The sequence below is a fragment of the Lepidochelys kempii genome, chromosome 17 (genome assembly GCF_965140265.1).
Source record: "Lepidochelys kempii isolate rLepKem1 chromosome 17, rLepKem1.hap2, whole genome shotgun sequence".
NCBI lineage: Eukaryota > Metazoa > Chordata > Testudines > Cheloniidae > Lepidochelys > Lepidochelys kempii.
Genome location: NC_133272.1, coordinates 5,069,144 through 5,081,247, shown reverse-complemented (window position 1 = coordinate 5,081,247; position 12,104 = coordinate 5,069,144). Strand labels below are relative to the sequence as shown.

The 12,104-nt window shown below is 43.5% G+C and overlaps 1 protein-coding gene across 3 annotated transcripts in view; it reads left to right on the top strand.

The window, feature by feature from the left end:
* The first annotated feature begins 10,500 nt into the window (after window positions 1-10,500).
* The window catches only part of TRIM37 (tripartite motif containing 37), a 48,161-nt gene continuing 46,557 nt past the window's right edge, over window positions 10,501-12,104 (top strand). For all 3 annotated transcript variants that reach the window (XM_073315506.1, XM_073315504.1, XM_073315503.1), the window contains exons 1-2: window positions 10,501-10,586; window positions 10,690-10,787. In XM_073315506.1, the coding sequence (XP_073171607.1) occupies window positions 10,580-10,586; window positions 10,690-10,787 (105 nt within the window). In that variant the 5' untranslated portion in view covers window positions 10,501-10,579. The remainder of the gene's footprint in view (window positions 10,587-10,689; window positions 10,788-12,104) is intronic.

Genomic DNA, 12,104 nt, shown 5'->3' with positions numbered 1-12,104 from the left:
CCTGAATGGTGATTAATGGCTTCTAACCAAACATTTTTACTTGTACTTGGATTCCTGAGTAAGTGATATGAAAGCCAAGTAGGCTATAAAAGTTTTACTACTTTATAGGTCACAGTTCAGGGCAGCTGGCCATGTAGTCCATCAGTGGCCCAGCAAGGACATGCACTTTCAGGCTTCTGGTTCCTCAGCTGTTACCTGTCCTGGGCGGAGACACGCATCTCACTTCCTCCTGACCAGGATATTTCCAGGCTGCACAGTTCCCTGCCTACACTATGAATTACTCCAGAAGATTGACTGCCTAAGCAGGTTTGCTTTGCCGTCTTTTCAGAGACTGTAATCAGTGTGATTGTCCATAGTTAAGTTACCACACAGCTCTTTCTAAGCAAGCACATTTTTTCTTAAGGTAAGAGCATCAGAGAGAACTTATTAAAACAATAAAAGAACCTACACACATACTAATAAGCTTACCAGAGCATACTCCTACTCGAGCAATGGCTCTGTTGGATGATTAGTCCTTCAAACCCCACCCCATGGGGTTTTCCTCTAGTTACAAGTTCATAACTGTGGTAGTTCAGAACAAGCACACATATGAGTCTGAGAGTCTCTTCTTTATATTGCTTGGCTCTTCGATCTTAGACAGTGGATAGGTAATCGGTAAGACAATGGGTTTCTCCTCAAGGTGTAATTTCAAAAGGCTGGGTCTAAAGGTGGGGAATTTGCATTCTCTTTCCAACTCCCCCACAAGTTTCTCAAGGAAACCTACTTAACTTTTTATAAATTCACTTTGTTTCAAATCACCCTTTTGAAGCTGATAGCATTTCCCAGGGTTTACATTAATCAGGTCTCCTCCCTAGAAGCATTACATACAATTTCACAATAATATATAAACATTTGTAATACAATGAACTCCTAAATCACTAAAACTTAATTCAATAAAGTTTGTACAGGTATTGCAGGAAATTTCCCATCTATCACAGCTTACCTTCTGAATCTCCCAATAACTGATTTCCGTAACCATTTTATAAGTCAATGGCCTGACTTAGTCACCATTCCAGAATGTCTTTTTGAAATGTTTAGCATTCATACGAATAAGATGATAAAACTAGATAAAGCCTGCCATGGTACTGCTAGGCATGTTGCAGCCCACCTCGTGCAGCTCTCCATAATATCAAGTCAATCATGCAAACTACATCTCTTGTACATCAACCACTGATTCCAGCTCTTCTAGCTGCTCTTTTGCAGGTGATATCTAGGCTTATTGGCTCCATAACTATTGACAAGGAAATGCAGCATGACTTTCTCAAGATTCTGTAATTTTTTTGTTTTTCCTTAAGGTTTTATTTTTAAACAGAGGACTGAGGACAGTTTTAGTAAATCCAGAGCCCATTAAATTCTCTAGGGACCACTTCCTGCTGCAGTAAAAGCAACTGTCCAGAGTTCCACAACTTCAGAATCTGTTGCAAAAATACACTGCCCAAGGAATTGTTTTACCCTTTTCAGATACCTGATATGATATAAGAGCTGAAATGCCAAATCCACAACTCGTTTGGAATATTGCATATTTTTTTGCACTGAACAAATAGATGGTGGGTTGTGTGGGTTTGTTTGGTGTTTGTGCATGTGAAAATATCTAAAATTTGTTCCCATCAGCGCCACTCAAAATAAGGCTGCGACTTCAACACCAAGCAAAGAATAGTCTACTCAGCACACTATCTGGCTAGTGTTTTATGTAGTAATAAGAAATGAGATTGAACGCTGACCAAATTATAATACCACATCCGTATTCTATGATGTTATAGAAAACAAATTACAACAATACTATTGGAAGATGATAGATGTGCTGCTTTGTGTGGTATTTTTGCCTATATATATCTGGACTGTTCTGTCTGGCCAAGGCAACCTTGGAACTGCAGTCCTTGGTACATATCTTTATTGTAATTAATTTCCATCAAACCTTTTACCCTCATATTTGTACTTTTTCATGTTTGTATTGGTCGTTTTGTAAACTATTTTAATGCTTCTGTTTGCTTTTTTCTCCACATCCTTGCTCTGGACCCAGTCCCACAAATCCTTCCTGTACAGACCTCCCATTGATTTCAGTGAGTTCTGCATGTGGAGGGCTTGCAAGATTGGGCCCTTTTGTTTCCTCTTTGACATAGGACTATAAGTAACTCCCAGTTAAGTGAATGGGAATCTTTCAGTTGACATTAATGGAAGTTGCATTGGCCCCATAGTCACTATTAAAAGATGATTAATTCTTGGCATGTTTTGTTTGGTATATCAAAGTCACAGGACCAAGGCATAATTTCTAGAAGCATTTAGAGCATTTACATCTCTAAGTCCTTGTGGCAAATTTTACTGTCTTAACTTCAGACTTATTTTAATGTTTTTAAATAGATGTAGTGGATTACTTGAACACCAAGTGTTCATAATTTATAGATTTTGTTTTTTAAAAAAAAGCTTCCTGAGGAATGCTAGTCTGTTTTGTCAGAACGTTGTTCACCAATGTATTTTTAGCCATCTTGCAAAAATGCAGTGCAGTTTAAAACTACAGTAGAACCTCAGAGTAACGAACCCCCATGAATAAAGGTTGTTCGTAACTCTGAAATATTCATAACTGAACAAAATGTTGTGGTTCTTTCAAAAGTTTACAACTGAACATTGACTTAATACAGCTTTGAAACTTTACTGTGCAAAAGAAAAATTCTACTTTTCCTTTATTGTTTAGCAGTTTACATTTAACACAGTACTGTATTGCATTTGCTTTTTGCTTTTTTTCTTTGGTCTCTGCTGCTCTCTGATTTTGTACTTCTGGCTCAAAACGAGGTGTGTGGTTGACTGGTCAGTTCATAACTCTCTGGTTTTCATAACTCTGAGGTTCTACTGTAATAACAATTTATGTACAGTAGGTGGCCAGTATCTTAGTTAGGTCTGCTGGGGGAAAGCTCTCCAAAGGCAACTGTGGAATTCACCTTTGTTTTGAGTATTCTATAGATCAAGACACTGAGTAACTTATCAGTGAGTGTAATAAGAACTGTCAAGGTTCCTCCCCCCCTCTGAACTCTAGGGTACAGATGTGGGGACCTGCATGAAAAACCTCCTAAGCTTATCTTTACCAGCTTAGGTCAAAACTTCCCCAAGGTACAAAATATTCTACCCTTTGTCCTTGGATTGGCCGCTACCACCACCAAACTAATACTGGTTACAGGGGAAGAGCTGTTTGGACACGTCTTTCCCCCCAAAATACTTCCAAAACCTTGCACCCCACTTCCTGGACAAGGTTTGGTAAAAAGCCTCACCAATTTGCCTAGGTGACTACAGACCCAGACCCTTGGATCTTAAGAACAATGAACAATCCTCCCAACACTTGCACCCCCCCTTTCCTGGGAAATGTTGGATAAAAAGCCTCACCAATTTGCATAGGTGACCACAGACCCAAACCCCTGGATCTGAGAACAATGAAAAAGCATTCAGTTTCTTACAAGAAGACTTTTAATAAAAAATAGAAGTAAATAGAAATAAAGAAATCCCCCCTGTAAAATCAGGATGGTAGATATCTTAAAGGGTAATTAGATTCAAAAACATAGAGAACCCCTCTAGGCAAAACCTTAAGTTACAAAAAAGATACACAGACAGAAATAGTTATTCTATTCAGCACAATTCTTTTCTCAGCCATTTAAAGAAATCATAATCTAACACATACCTAGCTAGATTACTTACTAAAAGTTCTAAGACTCCATTCCTGGTCTATCCCCGGCAAAGACAGAATATAGAATATAAATATAAATAAATAAAATATAAATAAAGACAGAATATAGAACAAATTGGTTAGTCTCTAAGGTACCACAAGTACTCCTTTTCTTTTTGCGAATACAGACTAACATGGCTGTTACTCTGAAACCAGAATATAGACAGATTTCAGAGTAACAGCCGTGTTAGTCTGTATTCACAAAAAGAAAAGGAGTACTTGTGGTACCTTAGAGATTAACCAATTTATTTGAGCATGAGCTTTCATGAGCTACAGCTCACTTCATCGGATGCATAGTGTGGAAACTGCAGAAGACATTATATACACAGAGACCATGAAACAATACCTCCTCCCACCCTACTCTCCTGCTGGTAATGGCTTATCTAAAGTGATCATCAAGTTGGGCCATTTCCAGCACAAATCCAGGTTTTCTCACCCTCCCCCCCCCCCCCCCAACTCACGCTCCTGCTGGTAATAGCCCATCCAAAGTGACCACTCTCTTTAAAATGTGTATGATAATCAAGGTGGGCCATTTCCAGCACAAATCCAGGTTTTCTCACCCCCCCCCCACCCCAGCAGGAGAGTGAGTTTGTGTGTGGGGGTGGGGGGGTGAGAAAACCTGGATTTGCGCTGGAAATGGCGCACCTTGATTTTCATACACATTGTGAGGAGAGTGGTCACTTTGGATGGGCTGTTACCAGCAAGAGAGTGAGTTTGTGTGGTGGGGGGGGCGGAGGGTGAGAAAACCTGGATTTGTGCTGGAAATGGCCCAACTTGATGATCACTTTAGATAAGCTATTACCAGCAGGAGAGTAGGGTGGGAGGAGGTATTGTTTCATGGTCTCTGTGTATATAATGTCTTCTGCAGTTTCCACACTATGCATCCGATGAAGTGAGCTGTAGCTCACGAAAGCTCATGCTCAAATAAATTGGTTAGTCTCTAAAGTACCACAAGTCCTCCTTTTCTTTTTGAGAATATAGACAGACACAGACCCTTTGTTCTCTCCCTCCTCCCAGCTTTTGAAAGTATCTTCTCTCCTCATTGGTCATTTTGGTCAGGTGCCAGCGAGGTTACCTTTAGCTTCTTAACCCTTTACAGGTGAGAGGAGCTTTCCCCTGGCCAGGAGGGATTTCAAGGGGGTTTACCCTTCCCTTTATATTTATGACAAGAACTACTGAATTAAGTATTTGGAAAATGCTAGAGTATGTGCTTCCTTTGAGCTTGTGAACTGATATTGCAGAAAGTGGAATGATTTTGACTTTCATTTTCTTAACATTTCCTTGTGAATTTTTTGTAAGGAATGTGGATTGACATAATTTAAGTACAAATTAAATATAAATGAATAGTTTCCAGTAAAGTTACTGTACATTACGGTCTGTGAAATGTTTGTCTTCATACTGAACTGGCAGAGGGGAGCTGTTTTATCTTAGTTTGCACTGTGAATAAATAGCGAGCTGTAACAACATTTTTTTAGTGTTCGTGTAGTTCACAAACCTGACGTATTGAGAGACGCATAAAACTCTGAGTAAAGTTTTGTTGCTGGCAGCCACATGTATCTCTGGACAACCAGATTACAAACAGACTAAGACAAAAGCATCAGCTGAGATGGAGTGGCTACTGCCACATGACTCTTCTGTAATAAGGTAAAACACATCCTGGAATAGTATGTACAAAAACTTTCAATAGGATTTGATTTTTTAAGATAATAGTTTCTTTAGATATGTTCACACACTCTCTCCATTGCAATATGTTCTGTTTTCATATATGGTCCCTTTTTATTTTTTTTATTTTTTTTTTTAAGGGAAATGCATGAACATACTAGGAGTTCCAATAGTGATAAATGAAAAAAGTATTTTAAAATTATGGGAAATTTTGCTGTTTCACAAGCTTGCAATCATTTTAGTAATTTCAATGGCCAGTTTCACTGGGTGGTAGTGATCAGTTATTTTATTTCAGTATATGCACTGAAAAAATACAAAATAAAAAAACCTCTCCTGTACTCTAGGTGTCTTGGAAAGCAATTAAAAAGACTGTCTGTGGACTTGCTCCTTAAACTCTATCCAGAAAACTAAGTGGTACATAGTACAGGTACTGCAGATTTTACATAGTATTATATAAAATATTAGGTTTCAGAGGAACAGCCGTGTTAGTCTGTATTCGCAAAAAGAAAAGGAGTACTTGTGGCACCTTAGAGACTAACCAATTTATTTGAGCATGAGCTTTCGTGAGCTACAGCTCACTTCATCAGATGTTTACCGTGGAAACTGCAGCAGACTTTATATACACACAGAAATCATGAAACAATACCTCCTCCCACCCCACTGTCCTGCTGGTAATAGCTTATCTAAAGTGATCAACAGGTGGGCCATTTCCAGCACAAATCCAGGTTTTCTCACCCTCCACCCCCCCACACAAATTCACTCTCCTGCTGGTGCTAGCCCATCCAAAGTGACAACTCTTTACATAATCAAGTCGGGCTATTTCCTGCATAGATCAAGGTTTTCTCACATCCCCCCCACCCCCATACACACACAAACTCACTCTCCTGCTGGCAATAGCCCATCCAAACTGACCACTCTCCAGGTCCAAATCCAAGCCAAACCAGAACATCTGGGGGGGGGGGGGCAGGAAAAAACAAGAGGAAACAGGCTACCCTGCACAACGACCCAGCCACTCCCAGTCTCCATTCAAGCCCAAACTAACAGCATCCAACCTGCAAATGAACTCCAATTCAGCAGCCCCTCGCCGGAGTCCGGACCCGAAGCCCTCCTGCTCCAAGACAGCGACCTTCATGTCCGTGACCGCGCGACCAGAGAGACTGAAGTGCTCTCCGACTGGTCCACGAATGCCACAATTCTTGACATCTGATTTGTGTCCATTTATTCTTTTACGTAGAGACTGTCCAGTTTGACCAATGTACATGGCAGAGGGGCATTGCTGGCACATGATGGCATAGATCACATTGGTGGATGTGCAGGTGAACGAGCCTCTGATAGTGTGGCTGATGTTATTAGGCCCTGTGATGGTGTCCCCTGAATAGATATGTGGGCACAATTGGCAACGGGCTTTGTTGCAAGGATAAGTTCCTGGGTTAGTGGTTCTGTTGTGTGGTATACCAAATGGACACAAATCAGATGTCAAGAATCACAACATTCACAAACCAGTCGGAGAACACCCCAATCTCTCCGGCCACGCAATCACAGACACGAAGGTCGCCATCTCAAAACAAAAAAACTTCAAATCCAGACTCCAGCGAGAAACCGCCGAACTGGAACTCATCTGCAAACTGGACACTACCAATCTAGGCCCAAATAGAGACCGGGAGCGGCCAAGTCACCATGCAAGGCAGCCTGCTCCCTCCCGCCTCCCCCCACCCCCCTGTATACTACAGTTAGTCCATAAATATTTATTGCACTCTGAAATAATTAACATAAGAAACAATGTGTAGATATCGGAGCAACTCTTGTGAATTTCAAAGTAAATGTCCTTATTCTAATTATTTCAAATTTATCGTTGTCCCCATAACATAATGTACAATTGAATGTGCTTTTTCATAAAACATAAAAAGAAAAAAATAATCTTGTACCAAATTCTAGTCTGCTTCAAGTTGACTTTTTTTAATTATGTCGCCTGGACAACCATAACAACAAACCTCCTGAGGGACAACTATAAACATCAGAAGGGGAAGCTACTGATGCATTAAATGACTTTTTTAGAGAATACCAGAACATGAACTGTTTGCTCAGCGGGGAAGCTTTTCTCTTCACAACTCCTAAATTTCCCTTTAACCTATGCAGTTTTTTTGTATTACAGTCAAACCACATGGTTAAACTGTTCAATAAAACAATCACTTGGTTTCTGATTCAAGCTATCGTGGCATAGTGGTCTGGTGGTTGCTATGCTATCTTTTTATAAACCTTCCTAGTTTAGATTACAGGCAGAAATCAAACAGAATACTCCACACTTTTTTTTTTTTTTAATTTGAGTTGAACTCACTTCACAAACTGATAAAAGATTATGCTTGGTTAGATCAAAACTGTCAGTCACTTTTCTGTTCTAGAGTCAGGCTGCTTTGTTCTTCCCTTTTTTCTGGAATAGTAAAGATTAAATTGCTTCTGCCACTTGGATGAAGTGACATGAGTGATTTGGGGGTGGGCAACACTGTATCTGAAAAGGTGCTGAGTGTGATTTAAAGGCAAATGTAGCCAAAGATAAACCATCGGCAGGGCCACTTTAGAAATTGGTTAAATTCTGAAAGTCTGTCTCTGTCCTTGCAGCTAAACTGTGTTTAGTAGGGATTTGGTTTCAACTGTTGCTGAAATCCAAAGTTTAAGACAACAGAGTTTAGGATTCATAGCACTAGAAGGACTAAGGCCTAACAATAACAAAAAGTCAGTAGGATTGCTGGCACATAGTACAGGTAGTAAAGGTCTAAAACTAAGCTCAAATCCCTAGTTTGAAGAAACAGATGTTCAGAAATGTGTGTGGATTTGCAACAGCTACAGGGAACTGTATTTAAACTTGTTTAGGAGTTAGTGATGTCATCAACTGTAGCAGGGCAACAGAACACTGAGCTGTCTATCTGGCAGGTAGGTGAGAGGGGTGATAATGGCAACGAGAGGCATTTAAAAAAAATCATTTTCAGAGCCGCCAAAAACATGAAATTGGCATACCTATCATGATTTCAATAAATAATACTGAGTTCTTTTTATTTACCTTCTGTGGGTTATTAGCTTTTAAAGCTTTTCTTTGCAATCCTGAGCCTTAGAAACTAGGTAACAATCACGTGTTTTTGTTTTTTTAATCACATGATTGCAAGATTTGAGGATTTTACAAAAACCACCACTATTGTAAGAGTTGACAATATTGACACTTTAAGCTAGTTGGAGCAGAGATGATGTCATGGGCTGGATTTTTCAGAGGATCTGAGCACCCTTAACTCTATTAGAAATCAATGGGAGTAGCTTGTGCTCAATACCTCTGAAAATTGTGCCCTTTAATCTGTGTGCATACTGTTGGGCGCGAGGGAATTCCAGTTAGGGCATTTGAGGGCTACAGTAATATAAATGTTTAATACATTTACAGGGCCTGATGTGTTTTTAAAATGTTTTACTTTTATCATAGACCTAGAATAGTGAGAAATTTGTATCATGTTCTTTCTACCCTACTGATTATTATGGTAGCCCTTTAAACAAACAAAAAAAAAATCAGCTTACATTAAATAACAGTACAATGTTCAAAGGAACCACCTGGTTTTCACAAACTACACTTCAAACTTATTTTACTGACAAATTTTAAATGTGGCAAAGGAGCCTCTGCTCTCACCCCTGATGCTTTCAAAGAATGTAAGAAGATGCCCAGTCTGTAACACCATCAACTCTCACACTGTAGGTTTGAAACTCAGTATCCCTATCTAGTCACTTCTGGCTAACATGGAAGACACTCTTACAGGAGTGTGAGATTGTGCTGGCTGTAAAATAGTGTACTTAAGGAAACCCTTGCCGTTGCCATTTTGAAAATCAGGAATGGATAGAGCATTTGCAAATACTGTAGGGAACAAACAATCTTGCAGTGGTCAATAGAGGGAAGGAGGTTTGAAAAAAGAAGCCAAGTCTTTCCTACTGGTAGCACAGTGCTTTGAAGATGAAACCTGCTGTATAAGTACAAGCATGCTGTTTTCCATTTCAGTTTCTATTTTTCTATAGCAGAATGCAGGGGCCAGTAGACATGATGGAGGCCATGTCATCCTGCCTAGTGATGCTGACCTATTAATCTCCAGTAAAGACTCGCAGGGAGATCTCTCTAATTTTACTTTGGTTTTTATATATTTTTTTCCTGATGGGTGCTGTAGTGAGGCCCTCTAGCCTTTCTGAGAAACATTTTTAAAATCCCTTTTTGTATGGACTAAATGTGAGGCGGCCACCCCAGTGCTCGTGCTACCGCTTGCGAACTAGGACCGTGTCCTCTTCCTGGCTCCAGTGAGATTGGAGGCTGGGGCTGAAGATGGTGCATGTTGCCGACGCCGCTGCCTGCGGAATAAGGGGGGAAGAGTTAAAGCTTATTTACCAGCCTGCAAAAGTGGGACACGGTTACAGCCTCCTACCTCATGCTGCAGCAGTGTGGGGAGAGGGGGGTTGCACTCCCTGCGGATGCTGCAACCTGCAGCCGTGGGAGAACGGCAGGGGCCTGCAGCCCGTCCTTAATTTGTAATGAACGAGGTGCCGGGGTCAAGCAACTTTTACAATAATAAGCCATGCGGCAAGCCCAGAGGTGCTGGGGCTATGAACTACCGCGCCCTGGCAAACATTAAGCACGGGCTAGACCCTTTGCTGAGGCTGCAACCTGCAGCAGCGGGAGAAGAACGGGCGGGGAGAGGGAGGGAAACCCCTATCCTCTACTGACGCTGCATCCTCAGCAGGTGGTGGGAGGCTGCACGCTCTGCAGATGCTGCTGCTGCAGCAGCAGTGGGGGGGAGGGGGTCTGTGCGCTCTGCGGATGCTGCTGCTGCAGCAGCAGTGGGGGGGAGGGGGTCTGTGCGCTCTGCAGATGCTGCTGCTGCAGCAGCAGTTGGGGGGGGGGGGTCTGTGCGCTCTGCGGATGCTGCAGGTGGGAGGGGGGGCGGGGACTGCACCCTTTGCGGATGCTCCGCCCGAAGGCAGCGGGCAGGCCCCTGCAGCAGCGGCAGGCGGGGACACGGCGGCGCCTGCGCACTGGGGCTGGGAGGGTCACGTGAGGGAGGGGTCGGCCCGGCTCCCTCAGCCGCAGGGCGGGCCGGCGGGAGGCCGCGCTGAGGGAGGAGCCGCCGGCGCCCCTGACCCCCCGGGGCGAACATGGCCGGTAGCTAGCGGGGCCGGGGCGCTGCGGAGGGAGCCGGGCCGGTGAGGAGCAGCCTCTCCCCCGGCGGCTCCTTACGCTCTTTCCTCCCCTTTCTCTCCCGCAGGGGCTGCGGCCGGGACCTGCTCCCCGGGGCGCTGGGGAGCCTCCCCGCTGCGGGCGGGCGCCGGGAGAGCCGAGGCCATGGACGAGCAGAGCGTGGAGGTGAGGGGGTGGGCAGCCTCCACCTGCTGGGGCGGGGCGGGCCCGGCTCCCCTCCCTGCCGGGCACTGGCGGGAGGCCGCCTGCGCTCGAGCTGGGGGTGCCAGGACGCCTGGGTTCCAGCCCTGGGTTCGCCCCGGCTCCTTGTGGCCGTCGGGGCCCCGGTTGCGGCAGGTCGAGGTGAGCGTCGCTCTGCTGCCAGGCTCGCTGGTTGAAACGGTGCTGGCCGCCTCGGGGCCGGCTGCCCAGGGAAGTTGGGCCTGACCCACCCGCTCGGTTGGCCTGTGCCCCTGTCTTGGGAAAGGGAGGACAGGTGGGTGGTGTTTGGGCTTTCAGAAAGCCTCCGGCAGAGCCGCTCGCGAGGGAATAAGGAAACTAGGACTTGGTCTCTACCAAAAACCCAAGTTGACCTAGCTGTGGGGCTCGGGGTGGGGGGTTGTCCTCTCTTTTCGCACCCCTTCGAGGCGAAGTGAGGCTGATCTAAGCTGTGGTGTCAACACCGCTAGCTCGACGGAAGAATTCTTTCATTGACCTAGCTACAGTCTCTTGAGCAGATGTGTTTGCTACAGCAACAGAAAAAACCCTCTTCTGTTGCTGTAGCACGTGTCCACACTACGGCGTAACTGCAGCTGTGTCACCATCGTGCTTGTAATGTAGATGTATCATGAGTAGTTGTGGGGCGAGAGGTCAAACAGTGCTGTAAATTAGATATTGCCCAAGAGGCAGAAAACAAAGTATAGGTATAAAGTGGGTGTTTTTCAACATGTCACAAGTTAATGGCTGGGTGCCCCAAGGTTCTGCACTGAGACTGTTGTTTAACATATGCATTAATGATCCGGAAAAGGGAGTGAGCAGTGAAAGAGACAAAAAATGCAGGGGACACAAAATTATTTAGGTTAGTCTAGGTTAGAGATGTTTCTGAAGAACTTCAGAGACACATAACAAAGCCAGGAATGGAGAGCATGACATGAGCATGAGGAATGGAGAGCATGAGAGGCTGATTAATTTTAGTTTTGATACGTGAAAGGTAAAATGCACATTGGAAGGAGTAATTGGAACCCATCATACACTCCGCTGCTATATTAGTTGTAACCACACAAGAAAAAGATCCAAACACCATTGTGGATGGTTTTTGTGAAAAAACATCAGCTCCATGTGCAGTGATAGGAAACAAACAATATTATGGTACAGTATAGAAAATACAGAAAATGTTGTTATGCCACTTGTTTAAATAAATAAAAGTTTCCCTCATCTGAAATACTGTATTCAGTTATGGTCACCTTTTCTCAAAAATTATAGCAACAGTAGGATTTCAGAGAT